The sequence below is a fragment of the Panthera leo genome, chromosome F3, assembly GCF_018350215.1.
Source record: "Panthera leo isolate Ple1 chromosome F3, P.leo_Ple1_pat1.1, whole genome shotgun sequence".
In the NCBI taxonomy this organism is placed as follows: Eukaryota; Metazoa; Chordata; class Mammalia; order Carnivora; family Felidae; genus Panthera; species Panthera leo.
The window spans coordinates 26,167,211-26,181,358 of NC_056696.1; the positions used below are offsets into that span (position 1 = coordinate 26,167,211).

General features: G+C 40.6%; 1 protein-coding gene across 1 annotated transcript; it reads left to right on the forward strand.

Moving 5' to 3' along the window:
• Positions 1–9,030: 9,030 nt before the first annotated feature.
• Positions 9,031–9,936, forward strand: LOC122211927 (transmembrane epididymal protein 1-like). Its single transcript, XM_042925474.1, has one exon. The coding sequence runs from the start codon at positions 9,031–9,033 to the stop codon at positions 9,934–9,936; it is 906 nt and encodes a 301-aa protein (XP_042781408.1).
• The last annotated feature ends 4,212 nt before the right edge of the window (positions 9,937–14,148 follow it).

Below are 14,148 nucleotides of genomic sequence, written 5' to 3' on the forward strand. Positions count from 1 at the left end.
CACCTCTCCCCACTCTGCACTAAGCAGGCACAACCCCATAAGAGCCTCTTGCCACTGGACTCCCAGGTGAGAATCAGACATTGGCCTTCTGTCCCTCTAGGTAACACATGTCCTGCTCTCTGTGTAGCACCCTTGGAGGCCCTGTTGCATGGCCTGGAGTAAAGGGAGTGCACCTTTATCCCTCTCACTAGCCAGTGGGGATGGTGCAGAGAATGCATAGGACACTGACAGTTCTCTGCAAAGAAATCCTCATTTTCCAATCTCTTGTCAACCTCTACTTCTTAGATGGGCAAGAGGTAGGTGATGAGCAAAAGCCAGCAGCATGACTCCAGGACTTTCCTTTAAAAGTCTGACATAGACCTCCCGCACCTCCCCTTGGAATGACAATGAGATTTACCACCAACAGTTTTATGACTAGCCTTTGAAACTCAGAGACAGAAGGATGAGTTTCAGTTAAGATCCTGTTTTAAATGTTTGTTAAATTCGATACCAAAAATGGAAAATGACAAGATATGGTTCCAAATGAGTCCACTACTCTTGAGACAAGTCCAGAAGCCCAACTCTAGTAAGAACAGATCATCTGATGGATTCTTAAGCTCCTTTCTGGGAAAGTCTTCAACCAGACTTTCAACCAGAAGCCTGGGGAAGCAGTGAAGGAACTGTCCTTGAAAGAAGAGGTGTTAGGTGGTATAGCTGTGATGGACACTCAGAAAAGAGGACCATGCCATCCAGGAGTTTGTAACAAGGACAGGAACAGTAGGGATAATCAGTCCAGGATTGATTCTATCCAGGATAGGGCCCTTTTCTGACAGGAGGAAACTGCCTCTGCTGAGGACTGTCTGTGGCAATCCTAAACTCCTTATTTAAACATCAGTATTGACCTGCAGCTCCTTTTTTTTTTTTTTTTTTTTTGCCCCCAAACAAAGGAGAAATTCCAGTAGGGATGCCCAGTAGAAATTCCTGGGTATATGCTTCTCACCAGCTTAGGGACTGGACTAAGGAGAGAAATAAAAATAAGCATAAGGGACACTAAACTACCATCATTCAACTATATATATATAAAAGAAACAGAGTAAGTACAACTTTCTATTACCAAAAAGTTCCCTGGTCTTCCCTGCCAGTTCTCACCATGTGCTCTACCTGAAAGACCACTGCTCACCCCTACCTGTCCAGATCCCACCATTCTTAAAGGGTAGCTTCCATCTAACTTCCTGCATATAACAGTCTTGGTTCCCTTCAAGGTGGAAGCTATTGTTCCTTCCTCAATCTGATGGAAATTTGTACCTCTTTTGTTACATGTCACAGTCCCCACCTCCTTCCCTCCAACACACAATGTGGCCATTTGTGTGCATCTTATTTCCTCTACTAGAACATAAAGTTCTTGAGGGCAGTGGCGGTGTCTTACCCACCTTGATATTACCCAAAGCATATAATAAAAGCATTTGAGTGCGATTCATGCTCACAGTAGGTATTCAACACATGTTTGTTGAATGAGGAACACAGAGACATTGCAAAAAATGAAATCTCAGGTATACTGAATTCTCAGAGCCCCTTGTTTGCAGCTCAAATGAACAAGATCTGAAGGTTCACTGTCATCAAAAGCAAACGCTGGCCCATCTCCAGAGGGCATCTACCCCATCCTGGCTTCTGCTTCAAAGTTTCCCCTAAGTCCTAGTCGCAGCCCTCTTGATCTTTCCCTGTTTGCTCATTAAAGTTAATTTGGGACATGAAAAGATCTAGGACTGAATATTTCATTAAGGGCAGGTCTTCTTAATGCAGCAACTGCAGACAAAATGTAAACATAGGACAGAGGTTGCCAGTATGAGGCCAACACCTGTAGCACCTGTTTAAACCCCAACTGCTCTGTTCACTGACTGACAACTTCAGTCAGCTTTGGGGATACTAAGAATACCAAGAGGAGTAGATTATGTCTCTTCATGAGTCCTCAAGGAGCTCCAAGGCTCTCCTTCAGAGAAGGGGGAGGACCATAAGGAAACAGCAATTTGTATGAAAATAGTCTAGTCTAGAGTCCTGGGTGTGGACTAAGATGATTGCTTACAATATCAGCTACCATTTTCTGAGTTCTTACTGCGTATCAAGGATTGTGCCTAGTGTTTTTACATGGATTGTCTTTTCTAAACCTCACAGTAACCCCATGAGGAGATACTATTATTGACCCCATATTACACTTATGAGGAATAAATGAAATTCCAACCATGGAATAAGAGATTCCAACCATGGCAGAGTAATCCTAAAGTCTGTACTATTAACCGCCTCACTCTATTGTTTCTTAGGATCTCTCAGAATGTTCTAGTCTTAGCAGGCAAGAAAGATTATAACCAATAACTGGTGCACTTGATGGTGTGGCTTTGAATGAGGTACCGGTGAGGTGCGACCTTCATTTTTCTTAAATTTGGGGATTTAATAAGTGAATTTTACACATAAGTGTAAAAATTCACTTATGAGGAATGAAAGAATAGAGGTTTTCACATCAACCACTGGTGCTATGAGAACCCACGGACAATTTTGACTTATGTGACATGCCAGATGGCATATGTCAAATTTCCAAGATTCCACAGGACTATTTGTAAAGTTTTACAAACCTGGAGCTGAAGGGGTATAAATGTGGAGAGCATAGAAACACAGTAATGTGTCACCAGTCTCAAGTCCCATAACCTTCAGTTCCAAGAGACATTCATTTATTTCAGTGGAAATTTTAATTCTGGGAAACATAAGTTACTCATTCCTATGGAAATATTTTCAAAGGAGGAACTGGGGTCAGGACCAAAAAAGGAACACAGAACCATAAAATAAAAGGTTAAAAAGAAGTCCAAATATATCAATGATCACAATAAGAGTAAGTATCTTAAATTGCCCTGTCACAGTAACACAGATTTTCAGAACAGGTTAAAATACAAACTTAAGGTAAGTACAAGACATGCTTACACAACAGACACCAGAGGATTGAAAACATATGCATGTAAGTATACTATAAAAATAATAAAAGAAAATAAGATATTAAAAAACTAATATCAAAGAAAAGAAAACTAAAGATGAGAACCATAATAATTAAAAGGGAAAAATATGATTGTTTTTTTTTAGAGTTTTATCTTTTTTTTTTTTTTTTTTGGTAATTTTTATTTATCTTTTGGAAAGAGAGGGAGAGCAGGGGAGGGGCAGAGAGAGAGGGAGACAGAGGATCTGAAGCAGGCTTTGTGCTGACAGCAGACAGCCCAATGTGGGGCTTGAACTCACAAATTGTGAGATCATGACCTGAGCCAAAGTCAGATGTTTAACCGACTGAGCCATCCAGACACCCTTGTTTTCTTCTCTTATATTCACTTCACCAAAAAGATATGACAATTATGAATTTAACATATTAACATTAGGCAGCTATGTGCATAAAATAAAAACTGAAAAAAATAAAGAGAATTTTAAAAAGAAGTAAAAAGAGAATGAACAAATCCAGAGTCATAGTAAAAAAAAAAAAAAAACAAAAAAAACATAATACACCCGTCTCAGTAGTCCTCTTAAAAACCACATAAGTAACACATAAAAATTAATAGGAATGTAGAATATTCAAATACTTCTCATGGAATATTTATGAAGAACAACATATTTGTAAAAAGCAAAAATAACATCAACATAAAAAGGATAATTTAAAAAGGATGTGCTGGGGCGCCTGGGTGGCGCAGTTAAGCGTCCGACTTCAGCCAGGTCACGATCTCGCGGTCCGTGAGTTCGAGCCCCGCGTCAGGCTCTGGGCTGATGGGTCGGAGCCTGGAGCCTGTTTCCGATTCTGTGTCTCCCTCTCTCTCTGCCCCTCCCCTGTTCATGCTCTGTCTCTGTCCCAAAAAAAAATAAATAAATAAATAAATAAATAAATAAATAATAAATAAAAATAAAAAGGATGTGCAAATTAAAAGATGTTTTCCTAGATAACTTTTGGGGTAAGTAGAAAATAAAAAGACATGTAAAAATTATTGAAAAGTAAGTGGTGATGAGACCACTCCATATATCAAAACCTGTGGGATGCAGCCAGAGTGAATTTAGATAAAAAATGAAGTGTCCTTGCCATTTCCCTGAGCCTTCAGACTCCCTGTATTAGAACTGCATCATTCAATACAATGGCTCTATCCACATGTGGCTAAATTTAAATCACTAAAACTAAAAATTCAGTTCCCTAGTTACACTGGCCACATTTCAAGTTCTCAATAGCCATAGCTGGCTAGAAGTTATCATATCGGACAGCACAGATTATAGAAAATTCCCATCTTTGAAGAAAGTTCCATTTGGCAGTGTTTCTTTAGAGTCTGCCAGGGAAATTCCAGTATGTCAACTTCACTGACTGTAAGCCACCATGAAGTCCAGGTTTCAATTGGCCAACCTAGTTGACTTTTTACATCATTCCCAGATGCTTAAGCTGCATATTAAACCTAGAACCGCAGGAAAGTAAACTCATATTGATAACTGTGTCTCAATCAGCAATCCAATTTCACTTCACGTGGTCAAATATCCATGCTCCCCACACTCTTGCCAAAACTGATTTGTGGGGCCTTGTAATTCTTTTGGTGTATTGGTTTCCTCTCCCACTTCAGACTAGGTCCTGTACATACATGTCTGGGCTCTGTTGAGAGCTAGTCTTGTTACGGACATGGATGCATTAAGAGTGATGTGAGTGGGTCCTACAGAGACTAGCATCCCCTTGGACAGGACTCTCCCTGGTACAGTCATTGAAAGGTGGCCATGCAGAGGAAGCCTTTTTCTCTCAGGTAGGAAGAGAGGTTTCCTCCATCAGAAAGTTAGATCCTAAGGAACTGGGGAGGTCAAAGTTCTCAGCCTCACCTCTTTTCCCGTCCCATCCCAGTCCTACTCCTTCTCCCATAAGTGCCCTTGACTTAGCATTAGAGACTGATGGTGCAAGCACTTGATTGACCCTGCCATTCTAGAACACATATATCCTGGTTTCTTAGTCATATCTCCCCTGCAATGATAAGAAGTGAAGGATTCTTTAAAAGTTGGTATAAAGGCTTTTGAAAGCATAGCACTAAAACCTTCCCTGAGTTACCAGCAGTTTTCTAGGACATATCTAAGGATAATTCTGATTAAACTTGAACCTCCCTCACAAACAACTCCTATTGTTTGAAATCTGAAATGCCCTCTTCACACCACTCAACATGACATTTACTAATTCTACACAATTCTGTAATGTATATTTGTATATTTTCTATGTACGTGTGTATCTGTGTGTACTACACATTTAATTATATTGGAAGCTTTATGAGAACAAGATTATCTCACAATATTTAGTAAATTCACGTTCACTCACTTCCTGAGGACATTCTTGCTCACTCTGGCATTTTGTACCAGACAAGTGGCAGGGGCTGTGCCTGAGGCCCCTTGAGAATGGGGGTGGTGGGGGGAGGTCAGGTCTGAGGGTAGTCTCAGTGTGGAACAGCCAGGACATGTAGGACCTCCATGGGCTCCTGTGATCAAGCAAAGTTACCCCCATGAAACAGCTGTCCAGGTACTCACTGTCCACAGACTCTGGAGCTGTCTGCCAGTTCTGCTAATTATTCACCAACTTTGGCTTCCTTCTCAGCTACTCGTGGGCAGTGTACCACCTGGTTTGGGATAGGTGATTCCTATCTTCAGAGTCTGAAATCAGGATGTTCGTGTTTTAATGAACAACATGTAGTGCTGGTGCCTGGTCAAGGTGGCGACCTGACGGAACCTGAAGTGGGACTGCTTTGTCCCCATACTTGCCACTTTCAACCTCGCATTGCTCTTGGGTCAGTACTGTTATTTTCTCATCTCCTCTGATCACTGCCTCACAGCTACCAGGAATGGCCAAAGCTGAAGATAAATGTGGTGGTCAGTTGATGGACATTTAGGCTCTTTCCATAATTTGGCTATTGTTGAAAGTGCTGCTATAAACATTGGCAATGAGAAAGAATGAAATATGGCCCGTTGTAGCAACGTGGATGGAACTGGAGAGTGTGATGCTAAGTGAAATAAGTCATACAGAGAAAGACAGATACCATAAGTTTTCACTCTTATGTGGATCCTGAGAAACTTAACAGAAGACCATGGGGGAGGGGAAGGAAAAAAAAAAAAAAGATGTTAGAGAGGGAGGGAGCCAAAACATAAGAGACTCTTAAAAACTGAGAACAAACTGAGGGTTGATGGGGGGTGGGAGGGAGGGGAGGGTGGGTAATGGGTATTGAGGAGGGCACCTGTTGGAATGAGCACTGGGTGTTGTATGGAAACCAATTTGACAATAAATTTCATATTTAAAAAATAAAAAAATAAAAATAGCCCAATTTACTTTTCCACATCAAATAAAAAAAAAAATGTGGTGGTCAGGAGATAAGTGGTATCTGCTTGTCCCTCAACATCTACTATGTCTATTAGACCCACAGCACTGAGGTGCTGGAGATAACACTACTAGTGACCCCAGTCTTTTCTGACACCTGCAGTCCATTCTAGGTAGAATTGAGCTACTCAGAAAAACACACCAGCTCTTTGATGATGGTACATACTCAGTGGAGAAATGGGCTTTGCTGTACTGAGAGCCAATTCCCCTCAGAGCAGCTCAACAATTCCCCAGGTCAAGACAAGAACCACAGAGAGTACCAGAGATTTCTCCTCCCTAGTCCGCTGTATCACAATGTCATACTCTTGCTTCCCTTTATACCTCCTCTCCTTGACCATTCCAGCTCTTTGAAGTTTTCTGGGTGTTTTGACCACTAGCTAAAAAGGAAAAATTGTGGGGTGACAAAATCATTCCCTATACAAACCCCCCAAGTGTTTCCCTCCCACTTCCTCCCCATCCATACTCTCTTTCTCTCTCTCTCTCTCTCTCTCTCTCTCTCTCTCTCTCAACTTAAAGAATACAGATGCCACAGTTCTTTCCTTTCATTAATAGAGAAGCCAAAGTTCTACTCATTAGGTGGACATTGGGACTGGAATCCTGGTTTCTCAATTTCGTCATTTTTTTTTTCCATTTCACAGCCCTGCTTTCATAAAGCTGGGGTTTTGCAGTGGTTATCATCAAGTTTGGAACTACAGTCACTTATTTTTCTCTCATTTTGCTTATGAATTTTTCTAAATTTTTTCTATGAAGTCTATGTGTTAGTTTTGCATTAGCTTGGGTATTCTAGCCACAATAGCAAACACATGTGAAAATTTCCATAGCTCAAGAAAAATAGCTTATTCCTTGTTTATTTATAGTCCAAAATGAGTGTTCCTGAGCAAAAGTATAGGTTTCCTAGAAGGAGTGGTCCAGGAAACCTGTTCCTTCCAACCTAGAGTTCCTCTATTCTCAACAACATATAGTAAGCTGTGATGTTTTGTCTAAAGCCAGAGAAAGGAAAATAACATGGAAGAGTATGTAAGGGAGAATTTAATGAGTGAGACCAGGAAGTATTCTGTATCATTTCCATTTATACCCTGATTGGCTAGAACTCAATTGCAAAGCAGGGTAGGAAATGTAGTTTATCAGTACGCAAAGGAAGAAAAGGATATGAATATAGTGAATTGCTGGCCAATGTATGCCACACTTGAGTAAGAAAGGAAAGTTGAAATTAAAATGGAAAAAGGAAGGTAAATCCCTCTGTAATCTTCAGCTCTCTCTCGTACAGCACTTTTATACTCAAATCCTCACTCTCCCACTGTCAAGAAATGGCCTTCAATGCCATGTCAAGGGCATGGACAGACTGGGTTCGGTTTTTTTGTTTTTGCTTTTTTTGTTTGTTTGTTTGTTTTGGTTTTTTTGTTTTCTGATATAAAGTGGGTGTAGGAAAGAGAGATACTGGTCAGGGCTCAGAGTCAGTGCTGTGACTTGGGTGTAAGTCCTCCTCCCCACTGGGGGTGCTATCAGCATATAGGTGCTGCCTTTCTGCCCCACAGTATTGCTTGTACTCTGATTATGCAGAAGATTGTGATGTCTGCATTCTTTATCTCGAGTGATGAACTTCCTCTTCTTCCACACACCTATATCACTGTCAGAGTAACTCTATTCCCCGTACCTCTTGCAATAAATCCAGAACCACTGTGTGCCCAAGGGCCTGACTCATGTTCCCTGTACCTTGCTCTTTACCATCCCTCTATATGAAGCCACTTGCCCAGGATGTATTACCTCAGATGCAGCTGGCTATCAACCACTGCCTAAGACTTTTTCTACTTATAAGTATTAGGCACATAGCAAATGTAATTAGAAAATAAAGTTGATGAACTTATTCACATTAAATATAAACAGCTTACTGAATCTATGTCTGAAAATATTTGCATTTTAACAACAAAGTACACCTTAACATTCCCAAATTTATCTCAAAAAGTGGTTTTTCAAGTTTATCTACTATCCAGTAGAGAGAGATTTGGGGGCAAATGAGGGGCTTTCTTGGTGGGTCCCCAAATCTGTTACAGAGAAATGAAGTGGCCAGGTAGGTACTTAGTATGCGTGTATGTGAGCACATCCCCAAATGTTTACAAATTTTTATTTTCAGGGAGAATATATTTTCTTTCAATATATGGTCAAAGATGTGAGTAAGCGTTCTTAAAAAATACACAAATATTTGTGAGTAACCAAGGCCGTTTCTGGGTAATCTACAGTTCATGCACCACTCTACTGCTTCTCTAAGCACTGGACAGGAGCAGAAGAAAGCAGGTCATGGGAGAGAGGGACAGTGTGACCAGAATCATCTCAAAGGCCCAAACACAGAGCTCATGAGAGTGCACATTCTCACAGGTACATACTAGGAAATATTCACCTTCCTTTTTTTGGCAGAAGTCAGTTTGTTCCCAGTGTACTAGAATGGAATGGAACAATGAGACTCATTACCAAAAGTGTAGGCTCTTGTCCAGAACTTTGAATTCTCTCTGGGAGCAGTGGGCAGAGAGAGATGATAAAAAGAGGTAGAAGTTAGCTTTGTATATGTAGCCTACAACTTGAAGGGCCCTCAATAGAGAGGAGAGCAGTGAGGTCCTGAGTTTTGTCCTCACTCCTTAGGAAGACAGACCTATAATTTCATGGGAAAATTCATAGGGCATATATACCCAGGGCTGTATCTTTTCTCCTATGGACTGTATCAGGCCACAGTGGTCTTTAAGGCCATGATAGTCAATGACTCTCTCCTCTGTCCTTCATGCCCTCCCAGGCATAAGGGAATATGGGCCAGGCTGTGGATAATATCCTACGGAGGTTTGCTGAAGATAGTGACTGGTTCCATCTTAACAATTTATGTAGTCTTCTGTCTTGATGATGGGATGGTGTTGATGAACAAGAAGTACCCACCAAGATTTCTGTACCCCAAAGAGTGGCAGCACCTCACTATGTTCATCCTCTTCACCCTCAATGGCTGTGTAGATGTCATGAGCAAGAACTTGCTACCTCAGAGGTGTGTGGTCCTAGAGAAAGGTACCCTGGTCCTGACCTTCTATGTGCTCCTGCTGCTGTTGATGTCACACGGCCAGGACTCAACCGGGATAGAGCTTCAGATTCATTATCTGCTCATCGTGGTGGTGTTCCTGTTGATGCTGGTGTTGACCATAGAGCTGTGGACTCCTGACACATTTCACCTCTTGCTGATTGAGACTTTTCTGTTTCTGACGATGGGCTCCTGGCTGATACAGGGGGGCTTTATTCTGTACAGACCAGTCACTGGCTACCCATGGCAGGATGATGACATCAGTGACCTCATGTTTATCACCACCTTCTTCTGTTGGCATGTGATGATCAATGCTTTGTGTCTGCTGGGAATCTATGGAATCTCTTCCTTTTGGCATCATTGTTACTGTCCCAGCTTGAAGCTGATGGAATCCAAAGAAGCTCCACATCACAAGGGCACTACAGGACCCCTCTACAAATTGCTGCGGGAAGTGGAACAGTCAGAGAAAGATGACCAGGCTCCTCTCCTTTCAAAGAGCTCTCCCTGAGACAGGGCCTAGAATGCCTGGCCCATTGTCCACTCATCTTTTCCCTTGTGTGTTCTCTCAGACACGTGCAATGTACCCTTTTCGGTCCCCAGTGAAGGTAATGGCCATGAAGGAGAGCAGTTGGTCTCCATCTGCTGGTACATCTCCTGCCCTTGATCTTCTAGTTGCTGAGGAGATGAGGAGAGAGGAACCTGAGAAAGAGATGCTGATGGGATTGGTGGGGTGGTAGAGAGGCACCAGGGGAGTAGGAAAGTGTAAAAGCCATGAGGGGCAGAGGATGCGATAGAAGGGAGGCCTTCAAAGGGAGGAGAGCAGAGTCTAGCAGTCATGCCACCACCAGCTACTTCTCTAGGATTTTACTTAAGGAATAAAAACTTCTCATAAATCAAAACTGCAATATTGGGTGTTTCTGTTTTCCAGCTTAAGTGACAACACCATGTGGAAACAGATGTGGTACAATTCACTTATCCCATTGAAGTGGTAAGAATCTCATATATATTTTTGAATTTGGGTAGATTCATATCATTTCGAATTTTGCACATAAAGTGAAAATCAGTAATTTCATATCACAATTTTTCAAATTTCCATAAGCCAAATTTTCATTAAATGCCACCACATGTCTTATTCCTGACTTCTAATCCAGGCAAAGCAAGCTTATAAGCTACTTGTTTACCACCAGTCCCACCAGCAATCTACTAGATCCTAATTTATTATGTACTACTCTTGTGCCTTTGCCAAATAATAAGGTGTACAATTTAGAAAATGCCAGTGCCAGTCACATATTTAGTACACAGTTTTTTTTTTTTTTTAAAGAGTATTTGCTTTTTATTTTATTTTTTTTTTTTTTTCAACGTTTTTTATTTATTTTTGGGACAGAGAGAGACAGAGCATGAACGGGGGAGGGGCAGAGACAGAGGGAGACACAGAATGGGAAACAGGCTCCAGGCTCCGACCCATCAGCCCAGAGCCTGACGTGGGGCTCAAACTCACGGACCGCGAGATCGTGACCTGGCTGAAGTAGGACGCTTAACCGACTGTGCCACCCAGGTGCCCCTACACAGTTATTTTTTTACCCAGCATTAAATCTCCTTGCACTGCTACCACCAAGAATTCCTTCTCCAGAAACATTTGTTATGTTCCTTTGACCTGTAACTCCTCAGCAACTCATCTAATTGTGCTTTGTGATTTTGCCCACACTGCTGATACATTCAGCTCTGTCCTATTTCTCATGAGGAAGTTTTGCCTCACTGAAAGTTAGGCTCCTTAAGAATGGAGAATTTGTCATATCCTAGTTACCTAATTTGCTTTGCATATTCCAGGATATAACATTGTCCTCTATGTGGTTGATACTTAAGGAAGTTTCATTTTCTTCCAGAGCCTCCTTTTCCTGTGTCTCCTAAATATAATGTTTGACTGCTCTGTGAACTCTCAGGGAGGCATCTACAGTCTAAAGTCTAAATCATCTAAGCAGTGTGTCCACTCACTTCCTGCTCTGTGTGTAAAATAAAACCTCCACTGACCTATTTGAAAAAGTTTCTCTGTATGTTATTGCTTAGTTTATCTGCATAAGGTACCCCCTGTTGGCTTTCCAGAAGTTTCTACAACTAAGACTCTGATAGGCTAATGTGCCCAAAGACTCATGGCTGGCCAGAGTCAGGACAGAAACCTAAGCTGGCAGGTCTGAAAGTCAAGTGCCTGCTTCTGTAGCCTGGGCTCCACTGACTTCTCTGTAGAGGAGGGGTTGACTGATCCAGACAAGGAATGGGCAGAAAGTAGGCAGTGAGGATACCCACTGTGCATGAGTAGAACAGTGCAATTACCCATGCCCCTCCTCCTAAAGAGTATGTTTGTCTCTACCCCCTTGGCTCCTTGGGGTATGAAGAGGCTGATAGGCCCTTGCACTTCTGGCTGGGGCTTACATTTCTAGATACAGGCCAGAGCAGAGCCAGGAACAACATGTTTCTTTGAGTATTTCTAATCCTTCTTGTTTCTCCGGTTACACTTAGTTCCTGAGTGCTTTCCCATTAGTTTTCTTTGGGGCTCCCAATTTTTTTATTGCCATTTTAATATAATCATGGTAAATGATGAAGAAATACAGAAAACAACTCATTGGTCTTAACAAGTTATTTGTGCCCCATTTCTAAACTGCTAAGGAAATCTCTAATAATAAATTAATTTCTCCTAACATAATACACCATAAAACATACCTTCCAGGCAACATACTTGCATTTACAGAAATGTTTTTATGTATGTATGTATGTATGTATGTATTTATGTATTAATTGATTTTTATTTAAGTTTATTTATTTATTTATTTATTTATTTATTGAGAGAGAGAGAGAGAGAGAGAGCGCGCGCACAAGTGGGGGAGGGGCAGAGAGAGGGAGAGAGAATCCCAAGTAGGCTCCTTGCTATCAGTGTGGAGCCTGACACAGTTCAATCCCGCAAACTGTGAGATCACGACCTGAGCCAAAACCAAGAGTCAGACATTTAACTGGCTGAGCCACCGAGGCACCCCAGAAACCTACTTAAATTAATATTTCTCCATGTTATTTTAATTGAATTCAGTAAACTTATTCTAAAATATATCTGGGAAAGAAAGATAGAGAAGACCCTAGGTCTTTTTTTTTCCTAGAAGAAAAAAATGAGGAATAAATTGCTTTACCAGCTTTCATAATACACTATAAGAATTCAGTCATTAAAACTGTGGTGTAGGAGAAAGCAAGTATCATCATAGAGCCTTAAATCAACATTGTGTAATGTGACAAAGTCTCCAGAAACAGAAATACATAGTGGAAAAATTAAATACATGTTAAGAATGGGCTCTTCAAAAAATGTGAGGAATAACTGGCTCTGCACTCGGAAAAACAAAACAAATAAATAATAATATCCTAGTTTCTATCTCATACAACACACACACACACACACACACACACACACACACACACTAATATATAGACCGAAGAAAATAAACATGAGCAAGTAAGCCTAGAAAAATGTTTTGAAGGGATTAAAGGATGATATTTTATATTAAAAGACATGAACATTTTTCTGGGAAAAAAAACTGAAAAGATTACCCATTTTATTTAAATTTACCATAACTAAAAGACATAAGCAAAAGAGATAAAAGAGATACTGTGAAGGATATTTTCAACAAATGGAACAGAGAAAAATAATCTGATGCTCAGGATATACAGAGATGTTCAAACATTAGCAAACAAAAAAGCAACATAATATTAAAAAAAACGGGCAGAAGATATAAATGACTATGTCTCAGAAGAACAAATGGGTAATAAATTTTTAAAAAATGTTTTAAAAATTGGTTAACCAATTTTGAGAAAAAGCAGATTTTTAAAAAGTAGGATCTTTATTTAATATCAGGTTGTCAAAAATTGTCAAAAGTATTAAAGAAATAATACTATCTGTTGCTGGAGACCATGTAGGAAAAAAGATGTAGGGAATTATCATACACTGCAGGTGGCAATGTGAATTGGTCTACGTTTCTTTGAAGTCAGTTTGGCAGAGGGTGCCAGAATTTAAAGTGTACATATCCTTCAACAGACAGCTCCACTTTATGCTGTCTGCAGTAGACATGTGTCATATGAGTCTAACACCATCTTTAGACTCATGAAAAGAGCTTCCCAACATTTGAACAATTTCCACTTTATCAGGCTTGCCTTCCTGGTAGATCTTTATTTTTAATTCCTGGTCTCCCTTGTAGCTAGCTAGGGTACAGTCATGTGACCAATTAGACGCACCCACTTAAGACTTCACCTCACAAGTGAGCAATGTAAGGAAACTGGCTGTGCACAGGGTTGCTATTCTGTAGGAGACTAGTGTCAATGTGTGTTTGTCAAAACACTGGTCTGCCCTGTAGTTCTGGGGTCAGTGTCAAAAGCAGCAACCTAAGCCCATTTCGACAGTGCAATTCTGAGCATTGGTCCTTCACACTTAAACCTGAAGTCTTTTTCTCCAGCCATCCTAATGATTCTGTGAACTAACTTATCTATTTAAACAAATTCCTTCTCTTAAACTAGCCAGAGTAGATTCTTGTTGTCTATAGCTCTGACACAGTATCTATTCTAGAAATATTCACACATCTATACAAAGAGCATATACAAGAATGGTCACTGAAGTATTTTTTCCATGAGGAACTTTAAATAATAAACTATCACCAGTAGGGAAATGGTTCAATAAATTAGGGAGTACTGT